This window comes from Odontomachus brunneus, unplaced genomic scaffold (assembly GCF_010583005.1).
Source record: "Odontomachus brunneus isolate Ranch 3 - 2012 unplaced genomic scaffold, Obru_v1 Obru_scaffold_017, whole genome shotgun sequence".
In the NCBI taxonomy this organism is placed as follows: Eukaryota; Metazoa; Arthropoda; class Insecta; order Hymenoptera; family Formicidae; genus Odontomachus; species Odontomachus brunneus.
Genome location: NW_022639467.1, coordinates 964,371 through 980,210, shown reverse-complemented (window position 1 = coordinate 980,210; position 15,840 = coordinate 964,371). Strand labels below are relative to the sequence as shown.

At 32.8% G+C, this 15,840-nt stretch overlaps 3 protein-coding genes across 4 annotated transcripts; 1 reads left to right on the top strand and 2 right to left on the bottom strand.

The window, feature by feature from the left end:
- Nucleotides 1-35: 35 nt before the first annotated feature.
- LOC116841680 (kinetochore-associated protein 1) lies at nt 36-9,356 on the bottom strand. Its single transcript, XM_032809919.1, has 31 exons — nt 9,163-9,356; nt 8,433-8,671; nt 8,216-8,329; nt 8,026-8,146; nt 7,744-7,898; nt 7,439-7,638; nt 6,899-7,359; nt 6,640-6,834; nt 6,126-6,547; nt 5,885-6,053; nt 5,663-5,758; nt 5,397-5,588; nt 5,193-5,323; nt 4,986-5,097; nt 4,643-4,886; nt 4,425-4,563; nt 4,193-4,341; nt 3,894-4,123; nt 3,534-3,829; nt 3,301-3,458; nt 3,038-3,235; nt 2,811-2,926; nt 2,624-2,733; nt 2,440-2,561; nt 1,986-2,356; nt 1,476-1,840; nt 1,216-1,404; nt 840-1,071; nt 471-773; nt 315-398; nt 36-229 (listed from the first exon to the last, which is right to left on the bottom strand). The coding sequence occupies exons 1-31, from the start codon at nt 9,298-9,300 to the stop codon at nt 197-199; spliced, it is 6,084 nt and encodes a 2,027-aa protein (XP_032665810.1). The 5' UTR covers nt 9,301-9,356; the 3' UTR covers nt 36-196.
- Nucleotides 9,357-10,334: 978 nt separating this feature from the next.
- Nucleotides 10,335-12,413, top strand: LOC116841623 (trafficking protein particle complex subunit 6b). Its single transcript, XM_032809772.1, has 2 exons — nt 10,335-10,824; nt 10,955-12,413. Exons 1-2 carry the CDS (start codon nt 10,699-10,701, stop codon nt 11,354-11,356), a joined length of 528 nt encoding a protein of 175 aa, XP_032665663.1. The 5' UTR covers nt 10,335-10,698; the 3' UTR covers nt 11,357-12,413.
- On the bottom strand, nt 11,337-15,441 carry LOC116841621 (cystathionine beta-synthase). 2 transcript variants are annotated; one of them, XM_032809767.1, is made up of 7 exons: nt 15,293-15,441; nt 14,829-14,965; nt 14,065-14,174; nt 13,622-13,971; nt 13,290-13,543; nt 12,498-12,768; nt 11,337-12,412 (listed from the first exon to the last, which is right to left on the bottom strand). In XM_032809767.1, exons 2-7 carry the CDS (start codon nt 14,912-14,914, stop codon nt 11,972-11,974), a joined length of 1,512 nt encoding a protein of 503 aa, XP_032665658.1. In that variant the 5' UTR covers nt 14,915-14,965; nt 15,293-15,441; the 3' UTR covers nt 11,337-11,971. The 2 variants fall into 2 exon arrangements, with proteins under 2 accessions (XP_032665658.1, XP_032665659.1); XM_032809768.1 differs by having other exon boundaries at nt 14,829-14,961; nt 15,293-15,381.
- Nucleotides 15,442-15,840: the final 399 nt, after the last annotated feature.

Sequence of the window (15,840 nt, the reverse complement as noted above, 5' to 3'; positions counted from 1 at the left end):
ATACGAATTTTGCATCGCAATTTTATAAGGAACACGAAATATTAAGAGATATAACCTTTTTATTTGTTAGAAATTCTCATAAATTTGCTAATACTATGACTTATTTTAAAAAACAGTAATATATTTTCGGAATATGCTCTCTTGACGTAAAAATATGCTTTCCAGTCTTCCATTGTTGGTTAAAAATCTTCGATTTTTATGGCACAAATTTTTGCACAATGGCGAGACTCTGTAAATATAAAAATAATACATTTAATTAACATATACTAAACAGCAGCGCATGCGATGTATAACAACAGATCTCTGCGACTTACACGTGCAGTCGTCAGTATTCCTTTAGAGGATAAATCGTTCAATTCTTCTGTGAGTTCTATGATTGGGCATTTCTGGTGAATTATCTAAAAGAAAATTAACGTCATATAATTGCTTTTTTACAAATTACACACGATTGAAATGATTTATTCCATTACCTCTAACGTAAATTTTCTTTCAGATTCATTTAAGAATGGCAGAAGCGCGGCGGCCAAGCTCGCCTGTTTGCATTGAAAACAGTTCCTCACGATAGCGGAAAAAACTAATTCGTGCGCAATGGGACACGAATACAATAGACGAATCGCCTCCACGCAATTGTTGACTTGTTCTGTACTCGGGGTCACTTCCATTTCGCTGAACGGTTCGGAAATAATCAATTGCCATCCCATTCTGTAGCCGTTGCAATTCACGATGACGCTCTGACTTCGTCCTTGCAATAGGATTCGCTTCAGTTCGCTCGTCTAAAAACGCACATTCAATGTAATTTTCAAGTTACATCTGACCGATAAGTTACAGCTACGAAATACCATTCTTAATTTCGTCATCTGACTCAGAACGTCATCCCAAAGCCGAATGTCGTATATTTCAAACTCAATACAAATCTGCGCTATAACGGAAAGAGCGTACGGCAAGCGGCGTTGATTTTTCCAAAGGATCAGAACTAGTTCTCGTTTCGAGCACGCCTCGAAAGTATCGACACTATAGCGTAATCCCAATGATTCCAATTTGCTGATGTAGCACACCGATTTTATATATTTTCTAAAACAGAAGTTGGTGAAATTATTGATCTAGGAAGTATTAATTATATCTCTTCGCAAATTTATTTTAACTTGTAAGTTAACATAAAAACTCGTAGAGTGATGAATTATTATATGAAGCGATGTGTCGCTAATGTGTTTGCACCTGAAGGTGCCCAGATCTCGTTCGGTCAGCTTCTCTAGAGTAGCGGTATCGACGATGGTTTGTAATACTCGAAGCGCTCGGTACCGCATGTCGCAATCGTACTCAACCTCGCCATGATAACCATCGAAGCCTATATTTATGAGAAACTGTGCGAATAGTGTGTCTTCATACTCCAGCATGTAGGATGCCCTACGAATCAAATCAATCAGCGGTTAAAAGTGAGCAGTAAGCGAGATACTGTATATACGACAATGAATTACCTGAGCAAATTGTCCTCGCAATCCATACTCTGGTCAGATCTCAGTGTCGGTAATGTCTCCGTGAAACTCTGCGACAATTCGAGCGCACTGTATCGAGGGTTCGATCGCAACCATTCTTGCAGCAACTCCAAGCGCAACTTTATCGTGTTTAACGAGAAGAGCTCACAGAGTTCGTTGACGGCAGCGTTGACATCGGGCCTGTGGTTGGTCGCGCTACGATATCGTAACGGTATACTTTCGTCCTTGTATAATTCGTGCACCAGCTTGTTCGGACTCTCGATCAACGCGAAATACTTGTCTTTCCCTAGGCCGTGCGTACGCAAAATATGTTCAGACGAGAATCTCAAATACTTTGATTCGATTTTCTGAAAACGGACGAGCAACACAGATATTAATATTTTTATTGTCATATATCAATATTCTTTTATTTTTATATATTAATATCTTTATATTTAGAACGTTGCTTCTTGAAATAATGAAAAGATGCGCGGTCTACGAAGATCAACGTACTTCCAACATTCCCTCTTCGAATTTCGTAGAATTTTGCGCCGCTAACTGAGCGTATTCGTAACACTCCTTCGCGGCGGCGACGCGATCCGCGCCCGGGGGCGTGTGATTGACAACATAATATAACGCCGCAGTGCCATAGTAGAATCCATCCGAATCTGTGATACGTTGTATGCATCTCTTGATATCCTTTAGCAACGTGATGTTCTTCGGATTAAGCGACCACTCGACATCCTTCGACTTGGTCAAATTATTTCCCCAAACGTGTGTCACCTCGCCCTTGATGGCCAACGTGCAGATAAGATGCATCTCGAGATTGAGGACCGGTGCGATGTCGAGCCACTTCTCGAACGTACGTAAATTTAATTCAGGCGCTGTGATAATAATAAAGCGGACGGATATAAAAGATCAGTTAGACAATTACAGGTTCGTTGGTTGAATTTTCAAATGTACACACTGATAAGTTTCCAAAAGTCGACCTTCAACAGAAATGGTAGCCTCCACTGAGCGATGGGCGGTAATGTGCTGTGTTCCGGGTTAAATTGTATCCATTCGTTGTATTCCGTTGGTGTAGGGGACCTAACATACGTATAATTGTTTAAGTTAATGTTAATAGATATTAAATTGTGACATATACTTGCCCGCTACGTGTATAATTCTGCAGGAAACAGAGATAGTTCCTCTTCTTCATGTCCTTGTCTCCTATGAGATCCATCAGTATGATGAACACTTCGTAGTGATAAAAATTGATCTATATTCAGACGTAAGATTTATGTTACGTGTGGAGGTATAATTATATTGTCGATATTTTTGTCTTTGATATCTTACACGTTCCCATGACGTAGAAATCCATTGTTTTAACATAGACTTATCTTCCATTTCCGCAACAAGCGCCTCGCATTCTCGTCTTAGTGCATTCACTTCTTCCTTACAGATGAGTAATTCTACAAACGTCATTCACATTCAATTATTACGTAGAAATAATCTGTTTAAGAAAATATACTTAGTATAAAAATAATGATTGCCAAATATATATTTTCTTTCATATTACTTACCTTTATTTATACTCGACGTGATTATCGTTGGATTCCATGTTTTCAGTAACTTTTGCAAATAAAGTAACAAACAATCGTTGAAATTAAAGCCAAAACTGCAGCAATATTCTTTCAATATGGGGATTGTGTTCTTCTTACTATTGCTTATAATCTGCTGTAAGATTTCTCTTTTATCCGAAGTATCACTTGTGAGAACTTCTATAAATCATACATAATATTCAGATTCAGCTTTCTGCATATAAAAATAAATTCAATGACGATACCTCTATAAGTTATTGAATAATGTGATAGCTGTTGTGCCCAGATATTCAGCAGTTTGTAATTATCGAATTTCTGCATTAACGAATGATTTCTTGCCATGCAAGAATATTCATATCCCAGAATCAAGATTTTGGAGTGTCGGATGTGATCAGCTTCAAATCTAAGAATAAAAATTCTTATGCACGTCTATATGTGTTATGAAAAATATGATTTGAAAACGACTGAATTTTCTTACAATGCGCAAGTTGTGGAAATCCAATTGCATGCTTCTTGGTCAGGAAGCATAAAAAGACAAGCTAGTCCCAAGTGTAAGTCAAAAGATCGTCCTGTGCATAACTTCTTCAACAAGTTCAATAAAAGTTGCGACAGTGTAGATTTCATTTCCACCAATGCGTTTTCATTCTTCACAGAAATACTACAGTACGCGAAGTAGAATGTTTTGAAAATTTGCAATACAGAATAATCGTTGTGTTGGTGTTGCATCTCTCTTGTATTTATCAGGAAATTGCTCAGCAATTTAATTATTTGTTCCTATATACAAACAAGACAAATTAATTTTGCAAATGAAATATGACTACATTTATAAAATACGTACATTGTAATCTGAACTTTCGTTATCATCGACCCGATAACATAACTGAAGAGACATCGCATCTTTAAACAAAGACAACAACCTTTTATCCAAAGATATTGCCTGATCTTCATATATTGTATATAATTTCCAACTAGGTGCGGTCCTTTCTCTTTCGCTGGAATAACGCTGGACAGAAAGGTTCGGATATACGCTGACACAAGTGTGAAGTGACAATATAGCTGACAAATCGCCTGAAATATTAGTTTCATCAATAATGTAAAATTATTCAACGTAATAACCAGCAGAAATTTAATACGTGCTATTTCGACAAGTGTTCAACATCGAGGCGCTCAAGTTCTTGACTATTTCTACAGTGTCTATATCAACAGCATGTTGTAATGCACACAAACATATCTCATTCATATTTTCAAATTCATCCGGCATCACATTTGGATTTTTATCATCGCCACTGCAAAATATGAAACAATATGAGTGGATGAACGATATTATATAGGCATGTAAATCATGAAACTTTTTAAAATATACGCTTACTCAATAAGCTGCTGCAATACATCCGTATCTTTCGTCTGCTTCAATAAGGCTAAAGTCGCGTGTGATTTTTCTAATCCTAACAGTACGGCAATTTTAACGACAGTCTTGTATATCACCGATGAATCGTTCTTCTCGGCACCTGCCAATCATATCATAAGTTAAGAATTGTTAATTAATATGCGATTATTAAGTCCATAATTTAGTCCATAAGGTCTTACTCGATAGCAATTTTGTGATACACTTCTGCAACACAAGTGATTTTTGCGTACGATAACTTTTCCATGAGACATCAATCTTAAAATTCTTTTTTAGTAGATATAACGATTTTAAGTCTTTTATCGTATTAATTATATCATTGCTAAAGAAATAGTCAATTTTCGATTGTGCCAATAAATTATGTATTTTGAATTCTAAGCAACCCAGTATTTCTATATGGTACTCCAAGGATTTCAATGATGTATCCTAAAAGTACAGACAAGCACTAAATTATGAATTATAATTTTGAGAGAACTCTCTCTTATATTTTCCCTAATTTAATATTTTATTGTTAAAGTGTATTACCTGAAAAGAGAAGGCTGTGATAATATAATTAACAATTCCTTCATAACAATATAAAATATCAGCAATATTATCTTCCAAATAATGTATTATATTCATTGCTTTCTGCAAGTTTCTAAAACAAATGTACGTGGTAGGTTGAATAAATTGACAATTTCGTCAACAAAGAATTCTTCTCGTATAAATTTCAGGTAAATAATAATACAGTACCCATCGTTCAATCGGGCGCTTATACACCGACAAAATATATCTTGCCTCAATTGCTGATCGTTTTTAGCTAGCACATCTATATCACTGATCATAGAATCACGATTTTCTTTTATGATACGTGATATCAATCTCTAAAACAAACAGTTCGTTAATGTAGTGGACACAAAGCACCTCTAAAGATATTACAATGTTGTTTGTACTAACATTATTTATACCAATTGTTGCATATCCGTATTTTTTTAAAACAAGTTTTATTGGAACATAGTCACATTCAATCTTTATTTTGGAGGATAAACTGTGGTCAAAGTTGCTGCTGGTTTCTGCCAACGTACTTATAGTCGAGGTCCATGGTACTGGTGCCCTTCTCAAAACCTCCAAAGTTTGCTCCAATCTATTCTGTAGAACGTGATATAAAATGTAAATAACAATTTTACAAATTATATGACATAAGTGGTGGATCTTATATTTACCTCTAAATTATATATAAAGCCTATTATAATAGCAACTCTTTTTTCCCATGCAGCTTCTTCACCAAACCACCAGCTGCTAGAGTTTTTTATTGTTTTCTAAAAATATGTAATATCACATACGTTGATTACCATACATTAACAAAAGCTCAATATTGTAAGAAATATAGTTTTTAATTAATTCTTCATACCCAACATAATAATTATAGAGAAAATTATAAGCACCTGTATATATGTACAAAGGATGGAGTCATTTTGTAAATTATTATTGAGTATATATTGTTTCAAAAACATATTTACAAAATCGGAGATTTCGTCCAGATGAACTTTATCCAGCAACATATAAATCGCTTCTACAGGCGAGTCAACATATATGTTAAAAGACACTCTCAACCTGTTGCAATTGTTAAAATATTTATTATTTCGCAATTCATGAATTAATTCAAAATTTAATTGTGTCGCTGACCTGTAGGTGATCTTCAATTGATGAATATCAGATAGAGCTTGAAGCAAAAGCATAAGCTGCTTCAGTAAAGAGTTTTGATATTTGTACTCTTGGTGGAAGTAAACCGACTGTTGATTGTCTTTAAATTTAAGCAACTCTATAAATTTTTTGGCGAAATCTGTGCCAATTTCCGGCCATACTTTACAATGGGATATCTCAAGATACTTCAGTTTCTTTAAACCCCAAGATACGATCTCGTCCATTGCGTCAGGTAACAAAGATAATACAGTAGGTATAAAATGCGTGAGCCATGGCCATAAACATGTCGGGTCCGCGTCTTCAGGTAAAACTGTAAAAATGTTTCGCACAGTCTCCACAGATGCATACTTCATAATGTCAGGAAGATGTCTCGTCCAAATTAAAACGGCAGATTTTAGTTGACCCTATAGAAACACCAAACATAACGAGAAAATATAATCACTAATATATGTAGTAGTTCTCATATTATTACTAGTAGATTATAACAATCATATACCATGCGTAAATGGATATTAAATTCGTTTAATAAATTCGCTTGAGAGAATTTAATCCATTTATTCATAATTGTCTCAACATTCAACAATGTATCGTCCACCTCGATATCTTGAATCATTCGAAAAGTCTCAAGTCTGTGTAACGTATCGTTTATCAAAGACAAATTTAAATTCAGCTGATCATCTACATTTTCTGTCTGCAAGTAATATCATTTAAATGTAGAAATAATGACGCGTATAAATTATGCAAACGTAAGGTACCTTCATATCTTGTACTATTCTTTGACGAGCATACAAATATAATTGTCTCAATTGCACATAATCGGAAATGAGAGCTTTGCTGCAACATTCAGTTACATATTGTACATTTTGTATTTTATCGAGAATATTTATCAGCGCGTCCGTGCTAACTGAATCAGGAGTAGATTTCACCCAAGGGGCAAGCTGTTCCATGAATAATGCCGCTTTGGAACAGTAAATAGGTTCCATGGGAAGAGAAAATTTTTCCGCGAAAGTCTCAGCTGCATCAAATTGTCTTCTTCTTAACAATCTTGCTAAACGCATCTCGGGAATAGTTTCCGACATCGTTTTTATTCTGAATGTATCAATGATTCTACTTTCATTTGCAACACCTTCTATATAAGATACATTATTGGAATTATGTAAATTTTCAAATAAACAAACAGTAGTGGAAACGTTGATTTCAAATTTTTGCTCGAAGTCTAAAAAGAAAAAGTTAGATCGCATATTTATATGAAAGAGCACAAAATACTTTATGTAAGTAAAAATTATTTTCTTTACCTGGATAAGAAACAAGATATAATTTATACATATCGGTATTGTCTCCTGATTGTGTCAGAAATAAAATTTCACAATGATTAACATTATCATGATGCACAATTGTAAAATCAAACACAGGGCCATCATATATTTTTAACCCAAATAACGTATCTGGACATATAATACTCAATACATGGTCTGTACGCAGACAAAGCATTTTACTACAACAAAGTGCTTTTTATACATTTTACAAAAAATATAAAATAAAAACGATGAATTCAGTTATTTTTAATATAGTGCACGTATTCAAAGATTCAATCACTTACCTGCTACCTTTTAGTTGTTTTATCTTTTTATATCCAAAGGAAAATATATTTCTGAAATTATTGCATTGCTCATTAGGCCAAGTAAATATCGAATTTGTTCCAACCATGGTTATGGATAATTCTTCCGATGATATATCTACTATAGTATTGAAGAACTGTAAAAAGTTCTCTATGAAATTATGTAAGAAAAAGAAAAATTTCTTTTATATGTAAAAAATCTTATTTCCAATTCAAATCAGATTTATTCATATTAAACAAATTTTCTAAGAAAATTCTTATTACCTCCATATAAGTAAATCCTTTAAACAGCTGAGAGCACTGCATATCTATTGTATCTTTTGTAATTTTATCATTATTGGAAGATGCAACCTCTGCATTTTCAGAGTTATACTTGAAATAGAATCTAAAATGTTTAATTACAAATCAGACTAAAATATGGCAAAGTGTATTACAAATGGGTATCATAAAATACCTGTAAATAGCTCCAGTGTTTGAGACAAGAATTACAAATGCCTTTTCTCCTTGTTCCTTAAAAGATATATCTATTATATTGTCAGAAATATTAGCCTCATTATCAGGTATAGATCTGCAAATAGAATTTATTAATTAGAATATAAAATTATACTGCCAACATATTTTTTAAATTGTTATTTCTTTAAATAATATCGCTAATATCATTAAATACTTACATCGTAGACAGCAATTTTCCCTCAAATATATGAAAGCAGTACAAAGTCCTGCTTGTAAGCACCACAAATAAAAAGAAACCATCTTTGGAAATGCAGTAACAAGATATCAGGCAAGGAAAGCTAGCGTTAAGAAATACTTTATCACATGTTTCATCTTGAAAAATTGTAATGGATTTATCAATTGCAACGATGAGTTTGGAATGTTGAATAGATGCTAAAACATTTGGTTTTTGGTCCACCTTATGAAAAAGATACAATCGTCAATTTTAATAATATTATTTTATAATATTTCCTTTATAAAATTTATCATATTAGAAAACACTTGTATAAAGAGATCTCATATATCAGGTAAACATAAATTATTTTAAAGATATGACGGACTGTTATTTGACAATTTTCAAGAAAGAATACAAATATCATAAAATTTCTATTAGAACAAAAACAATTTACATAGCGACAAATATAAAGCAATAAATCCTTAAACCAAATTTAAATTACGCGCCATAATACTGAAAATCGGCGCGTGCGCATTTTACACAGATTTTAAACTATTAAAAAAGAAGACAATGTTGCAAATAACAATACAAACGTGCGAGAAAGCTTCTTAAATTCTTGCCACGAGATCAGTGTAAATTTTTCCATTTCTTCACTTTTAATTAACAATTATATCGTGTTTTATCAAACAAAACGTCAAAGCTGTCATTGTAACCGCCAAATAGACCAAAAGTACCTGATCATGAGATTGAATCGTCGCTACGGTGCATGCTTCGTACAACAGACCATTATTTTCTGCGATTATTCGCGTACCGAAATTGACAGTCTCATCGTCGAGGTCGAAACCTGACAACACCCGATCCCACAAAGCCATCCTCAAGAATCAGCCAAATTTGCTTGAGATCACACACAATTAAGCGCCAAGACTGAAATAATTGTTTTGCATACGCAGTGCCATCTACGTAGGTGTGGAATAAATCCCGATCTACATAGATGTACTCCTTGAGTGCTTTCCAGTTGCGTACATTGTGTTACACAAAACCAGTTTATTGGTTGCGTATTATCTTACAAGATATTTTAGATAATGGCTTGGTTTACATCGTGCACTTGATAGAAGTACTAAATAGTAACTTTCTATTAAATAATCTTAATATCGACGATATATGTAAATAACAGTATATTAAGCTGGTATAATACTCATCAACAAAACGTATTGTATTGATAGAATGCGTCGCTGTTGATATGCATTGTCAATATTAAGATTATCTAATAGAAAGTTACTATTTAGTACGCGTATCAAGTGCACGATGTAAACCAGACCAATATGTGACCAATAAACTGGTTAGTGTACGTGTGTGTCAAGATGTGTTAAGCAATTGGAAAGCACCCCTTGTCTACAACCTTGCTTTAAGCCAGCGGCACACAGTGCTTGTTTTCGTGCTGGATTGCTTGCTGGATGGAAATACTCTGTTGTGATTAGTACATTTCTGAAGATAGATGGAAATGCACCAATCAAAACAGAGTATTTTAATCCAGCAAGAAAACCAGGGCCCATATTCTTGAAATTTTTGCGTATATGTAATTTTCATTGCGCAGCTATTTTATGGTATGATTAAACCTGCGCAGTAAAACTTACGTATGCGCAACCATTTAAAAAATAAGGGCTCACCACAAAAACAAGCACTGTGTGCCGCTGGCTTTATGCACACCACGTCGATGTCCGACGTACAACATCCGATATGAGAACAGCTTTCTAATGCAGGATTCACACCGCGACTGCGTTCGAGAAGACGTTATTTAACGCTATGAGTGTGCTCTGTCCTGAAAGTTGTACGAACGTCGTACATCAGACATCGGACGCGGTGTGAATCCTGCATAATAGGCAGCAATGGCGTAAGGTTACTAAAGCCCGGAGTAATGGCGTTGGGGTTTGAGTCGTGGCAGCGCCTCTAGCCAAATATTGAAGGAAGGTCACTAAAGTCAGGTGCACTTAGCTATCTATTGAAGTCTTGAAGTCTTATGTCATAATGGTTTTGTTGCGTGTGTCATTACAATCAGATGTGAGAGTAATGATAAATTAATTTAAAAGTGTTTAATCGACAACTATAACAAAGTTGGTTATTACACGTCTATGCTCCTTGACATACTCTATCAAATAAATGTCTGTGAATAATACATTACGAATTACATTTATTTAAAAACAGTTACATAGAAAAACTATACATAATTTGATAAACTAGTGAATAATAACATACACATCTCGATTAAGAAAATGAAGCAACAGATTATTGATTCCAAAGCAAATTCTAACACAACTGGAGAAGCAGACGAATGTCTCTTTGAGTACTTGCATGCTGAGCTGGTTAACTATGTTCTGAGCAAATCATCTAATACTACAGTAAGTATTATATGTACATTTACCTAGTAAATTTGTGAATATATTATTAAAAATAGGTAGCTATTTGTGTTTAATGTTATATTTCATTTGTCATGATAAGGTTTTTGTTAAAAAGTATATATCATGACAGGAAGGTGAAGAAGAACTATCTCGATTGGAATGGATGGGATTTAGTGTTGGATATCGGATTATTGAACGATTAACAAGAGAATGGAGCAGATTTAAAGATGAATTAGACATGATCAAATTTATCTGCACAGATTTTTGGTCCAGTCTGTATCATAAACAAATTGATAATCTAAGAACCAATCATCATGGAGTGTATGTGTTGCAAGATAATGCTTTTAGATTGTTAGATAAAGTTGGCACAAGTAATAGTAAGCAGTATCTTAAAGAGAGTCCTCGTTTACTAGCTTTTACTTGTGGTCTTCTCAGAGGAAGCTTAGCCAATCTTGGTATTATTAGTACTGTTACTGCAGAAACTACTACACTACCAAGCTGCAAATTTCATGTTCAAGTTCAAAGAATTTAATATCTATTAGATTTTATTATAACTTGGAAAGCATATAAACAGATACAAAAAAATATACATTAAAATTGGATGTAACAATCTTAATATCATTAAAAGATATAGAAGATATTATATATATATATATAGACATACATTTATATTTTTTGCTGTTTTAAAAAAATATATCATTGTTTCACAAGAGACAGAACAATTCCATAATGATCTTATATAATTTATATGTACCTACTATATAAATGTAAAATATAAATTCCCTTATCCCAACATATATTTTATTTATAACTATTTTATCTGTAGCACATCTCTAGTCGCTCTTATATTGTAAATTATTATTTGAAAAATGAGTACTTAATATATGCTATAAGAGAGATATTAGGTAAAGTTATATTATATTAAGAAACAGTATAAATTATTGTACTATTCCTCTAGTATACTTAATTTTACAGATATAAATCAATGGTCCAATTTCATAAATGTACAAAATGGTAATGTGTCATAAGGTAGCAAGATATTATATGTAAAATAGCATATAATATTTAGTTTTAATAAAAAAAAAAAAATATATATATATACTTTTTCATTATTAAATATAACAAGATGGATATATTTTACATAATGCTATTCTCTATGTGGTAATTTTGCACTCGGGTTATTGATGAAATTATAAATATCTTTTAAAATGGCAAGTCCGACTAATACATTATCGTCGTTTATTACAACTACATAAGGTTTACTTTCGAGAGTATGAAATAGTTTACCTAGGATCGATGAGGTTGAGATCTTGGTAAACTCTGTATCCATAACCGTCTCTGCGAGATCTGTACGTGATACTTCACCTGATATCAACTTAAGCAAAAGTACGTCCGACGAGACAACACCTACAACGTGCTTTTGCATTTCGTCATTAGTTACCAACATTCGTTGTATGTTATATCGTGTAAAAACTTCTACAGCCTTATGACATGTTATCTCCCTCGGAAGCACAACTTTAGTTAACGTTAATTTCGATACTGGTAAATTCCACCACCACATGGGCTTTGGTAAAGTAGCTTCTGGTGGCTGAAGAGAGATCGTAATTTAGTAACACATATATACGTAATAACTTAATTTCTTAATGTGATGTTTTTTTTTTTTTTTTTTTTACCAAAAAGTTCCTTTCTTGCATCCACCGATCTGATACGAATTTGGTCATATAGTTGCGTATACCATCTGGTAAAAGAACGACCATATGTTTATCTGCAGGTAAATCCTTGGCGATTTTTAAAGCTGCTGAAAGTGCTGCACCGCTACTTGCTCCACACAATAGTCCTTCTTCCCTAATTAATTCCCGCGCTGCGTGCAGTGACTCGTGGTCTTCCGATTTTATCCATTTGTCAATTACGTCATAATTTAAGACCGTGGGTGTAAAGTCATATCTGAAAAGAGGAATACAAGTTTAAGTTTACCTTTAAGCTATATATATTACACAATTGTGTGTGTGTGTGTGTACACACACATATATATATATATATATATATATATATATATATATATATATAAAGATATAAGAACTATTTTATACATATATAAAGATATAAGAACTATTTTATACATAAATCTTAAAATTTTATTATAAAAATAAGAAAAAATATATAGAGGATTAAATAATGAAAGTATTTGCAACTTTTTATTTTATGCAGTATGTTTTTAAATAAAAAATTTGCTTGATTATTCCAATAATAAACAGTAATTAAATGATCATCTGTGAATCGAGTATATCATGACAATCGTATAAATTTTCGTTACTTGATTTTTTGCAAATTTTTCTAATGCAACATATTTATATTTATATTTGAATATCGTACTATTTATATTTAAATATCAAGATACTATGGAAAGAACTGCATAGACCATGTTGTTTCACTGCATACAATACAATCGTAATAGATACACATACCCAATTCCTTCTACTTCATAAAAACTTGTGTCTCCTTCATTTAATTCAGGTGGACATGCTAAAATACTGCCTTTAGGATCCACACCGATGATTTTTACATCGGGCAACAATTCCTTTAATTTGCGTCCGATTCCAGTTATTGTTCCACCAGTACCAGCACCAATCACTACATAGTCAATCTTTCCATCACATTGCTCAAAAATCTCTTCTGCTGTTCCGTCATAATGGGCTAAGGGGTTGCCAGCATTGGTGTACTACATTTATGATAACAGAGATATCAATTTCAAAACTGATCGTTTTCAGTGGAAAAGATCAAGGTCAAAAGAAAGTACTTGATCCAAGATGATGCTATTAGGTGTCTCTCTTTCCAGTTTATGAGCAACACTGATATGACTTCTGTCGCTGGTCCAATGTACTTCAGTCGGTGTTCTGACTATTTCTGCACCAAGGGCGCGTAATACAGTGACTTTCTCGTTAGACATTTTCTGTGGCATCACAATAACACATTTATATCCTTTGACTGCTGCAGCCATTGCTAAGCCGATTCCAGTATTACCACTAGTCGGCTCAATAAGTGTATATCCTGGTTTTATTAGCCCTTTTTTCTCTGCATCTTGAATCATTCTATGTGCTATTCGGTCTTTCACAGATCCTCCAGGATTAAAGAATTCACATTTTACATCTATATGTAGAAAGATAAAATTAACAATAAAAAAAATTTTGCTGGTTTTCCCTTAGTTTAAATATGCAATATAAAAACAAGAGCTTTACTAACACATTTGACACTTAATCCCATAGGATTTAGGAATGCGGTTAAGTTGAATAAGAGGCGTCTGACCTATCGTATCTAGAATATCTGGCAATATCTTTTTACGATCTGGTACCCTAAAAGTAGAGAAATATGACATAATTATATATTTTAACTGTATAAATATAAAAAACATTGAATTAATGAAAATGTACAATATATATAATTTGCGGTATATGAATTTAATAAGCTTAAGAACTATTAATACAAACATATATGAATATTGTGTTAATAATAGCTGATATCAGTTTCATATTTATTTGGATCAATGTGTTTCAGTAGTATAATAGTTTATGCTAATATCTATGTTGCGCAATACTTTTTATTTTTTCTGTTTTTCATAAGATTGTTGTTAAAGTGATAACATAACAGTGATAAATGAGAAAACAAGTTTAGCAACACAAGCTGTTGCAATCTACTGATAAACTTTTATATTAGAGCATTATATTATTGTGAAATTTTCTATATCTGTAAGAAATGATGCACTGTTATTGGTAAGTAAAAAGTAAAATAGTTATTGGATACCATAACTATTCATTAAGTATTTGGTAACCTTTCAGATTGGTTCATATTTTTAGATTTGATCAAACCTATTAATGTATCAACTAAATTCAAGAATTTATAAAACACTCAATGGATGATTCTTATAGTTAATGCACATATTGCAAAATAATAAGAATATATAATAAGAAATTATGTACTATGTAAATTTTCAGTTACAATAAACTTACTCTGTTCTTTTAGTATGTGGTGAATTTTTCTCATTAGCCTTCCATGTACACTTAGCTGGTTTATTTGGTCTATTTGACATATTCATTGCTGTAAATTTTTTCTATTTTTCATGTAATCTCATTCATGTAATCTCTATCTATAAACAATTAAATATTTCAAATAATTAAAGACAATGCTGATATAATGATAAGTGGACTTAGCACAAAAAGAAAGCATGAAAACTTCTAACTAATCATTTGCTAACTAACCACGTTTCTTATTAGTATCTTTTTATACTTTTAATACTTAAGAAAATTGAAATTAAATGCTTTAGTGAAAAAATAAACTAAACTTTATTTAAAAAATATAAAAAATTCTCAAAATTAGATTACTGATTTTTATCGCAAAAATATTTTTATTATAAATTATTAGGTTCGAAGAATAATGAAATAATAAGAAATAAAGAGAAATAAATGTACGGAACCTTCGATCCGCAACGACGTGTCACTGTTGGTCGCATAAACACAAGTGGTCTGTTCTTTTCAGCTGCACTGCTAAACTGGTGCAATAAGTTAAAGTGAGATAAGTATATTTTTTCTCACTCTAACTTATTGCAAGTTCAGCAGTGCAGTTGAAAAGAACAGACCAAAGGCCTGTTCTTTGTAGCTGCACTGCTGAACTGTGCAATATATTGAAGTGAGACAAATATACATTTTCTCACTCTAACTTATTGCACTAGTTCAGCAGTGCAGCTACAAAGAACAGGGCCCCTATTCTTGAAATTTTTGCGTATACGTAATTTTCATTGCGCAGCTATTTTATGATTAAGTCCCGATCCACAATAAGTGTAGTAAGCTTTAAGCCTAAAGAAATTGACCAATCACAGTCAAATTTGAGGAGAATAATCGACTGTGATTGGTCAATTTTTTAAGGTTTAAAGCTTACTGCATCTATTGTGGATCGGAACTAAGACTCTTGAGCTGCGTTCCAAAACTCTACTCGAAGTGTAAAGTAGCATTTCATTCACCAATA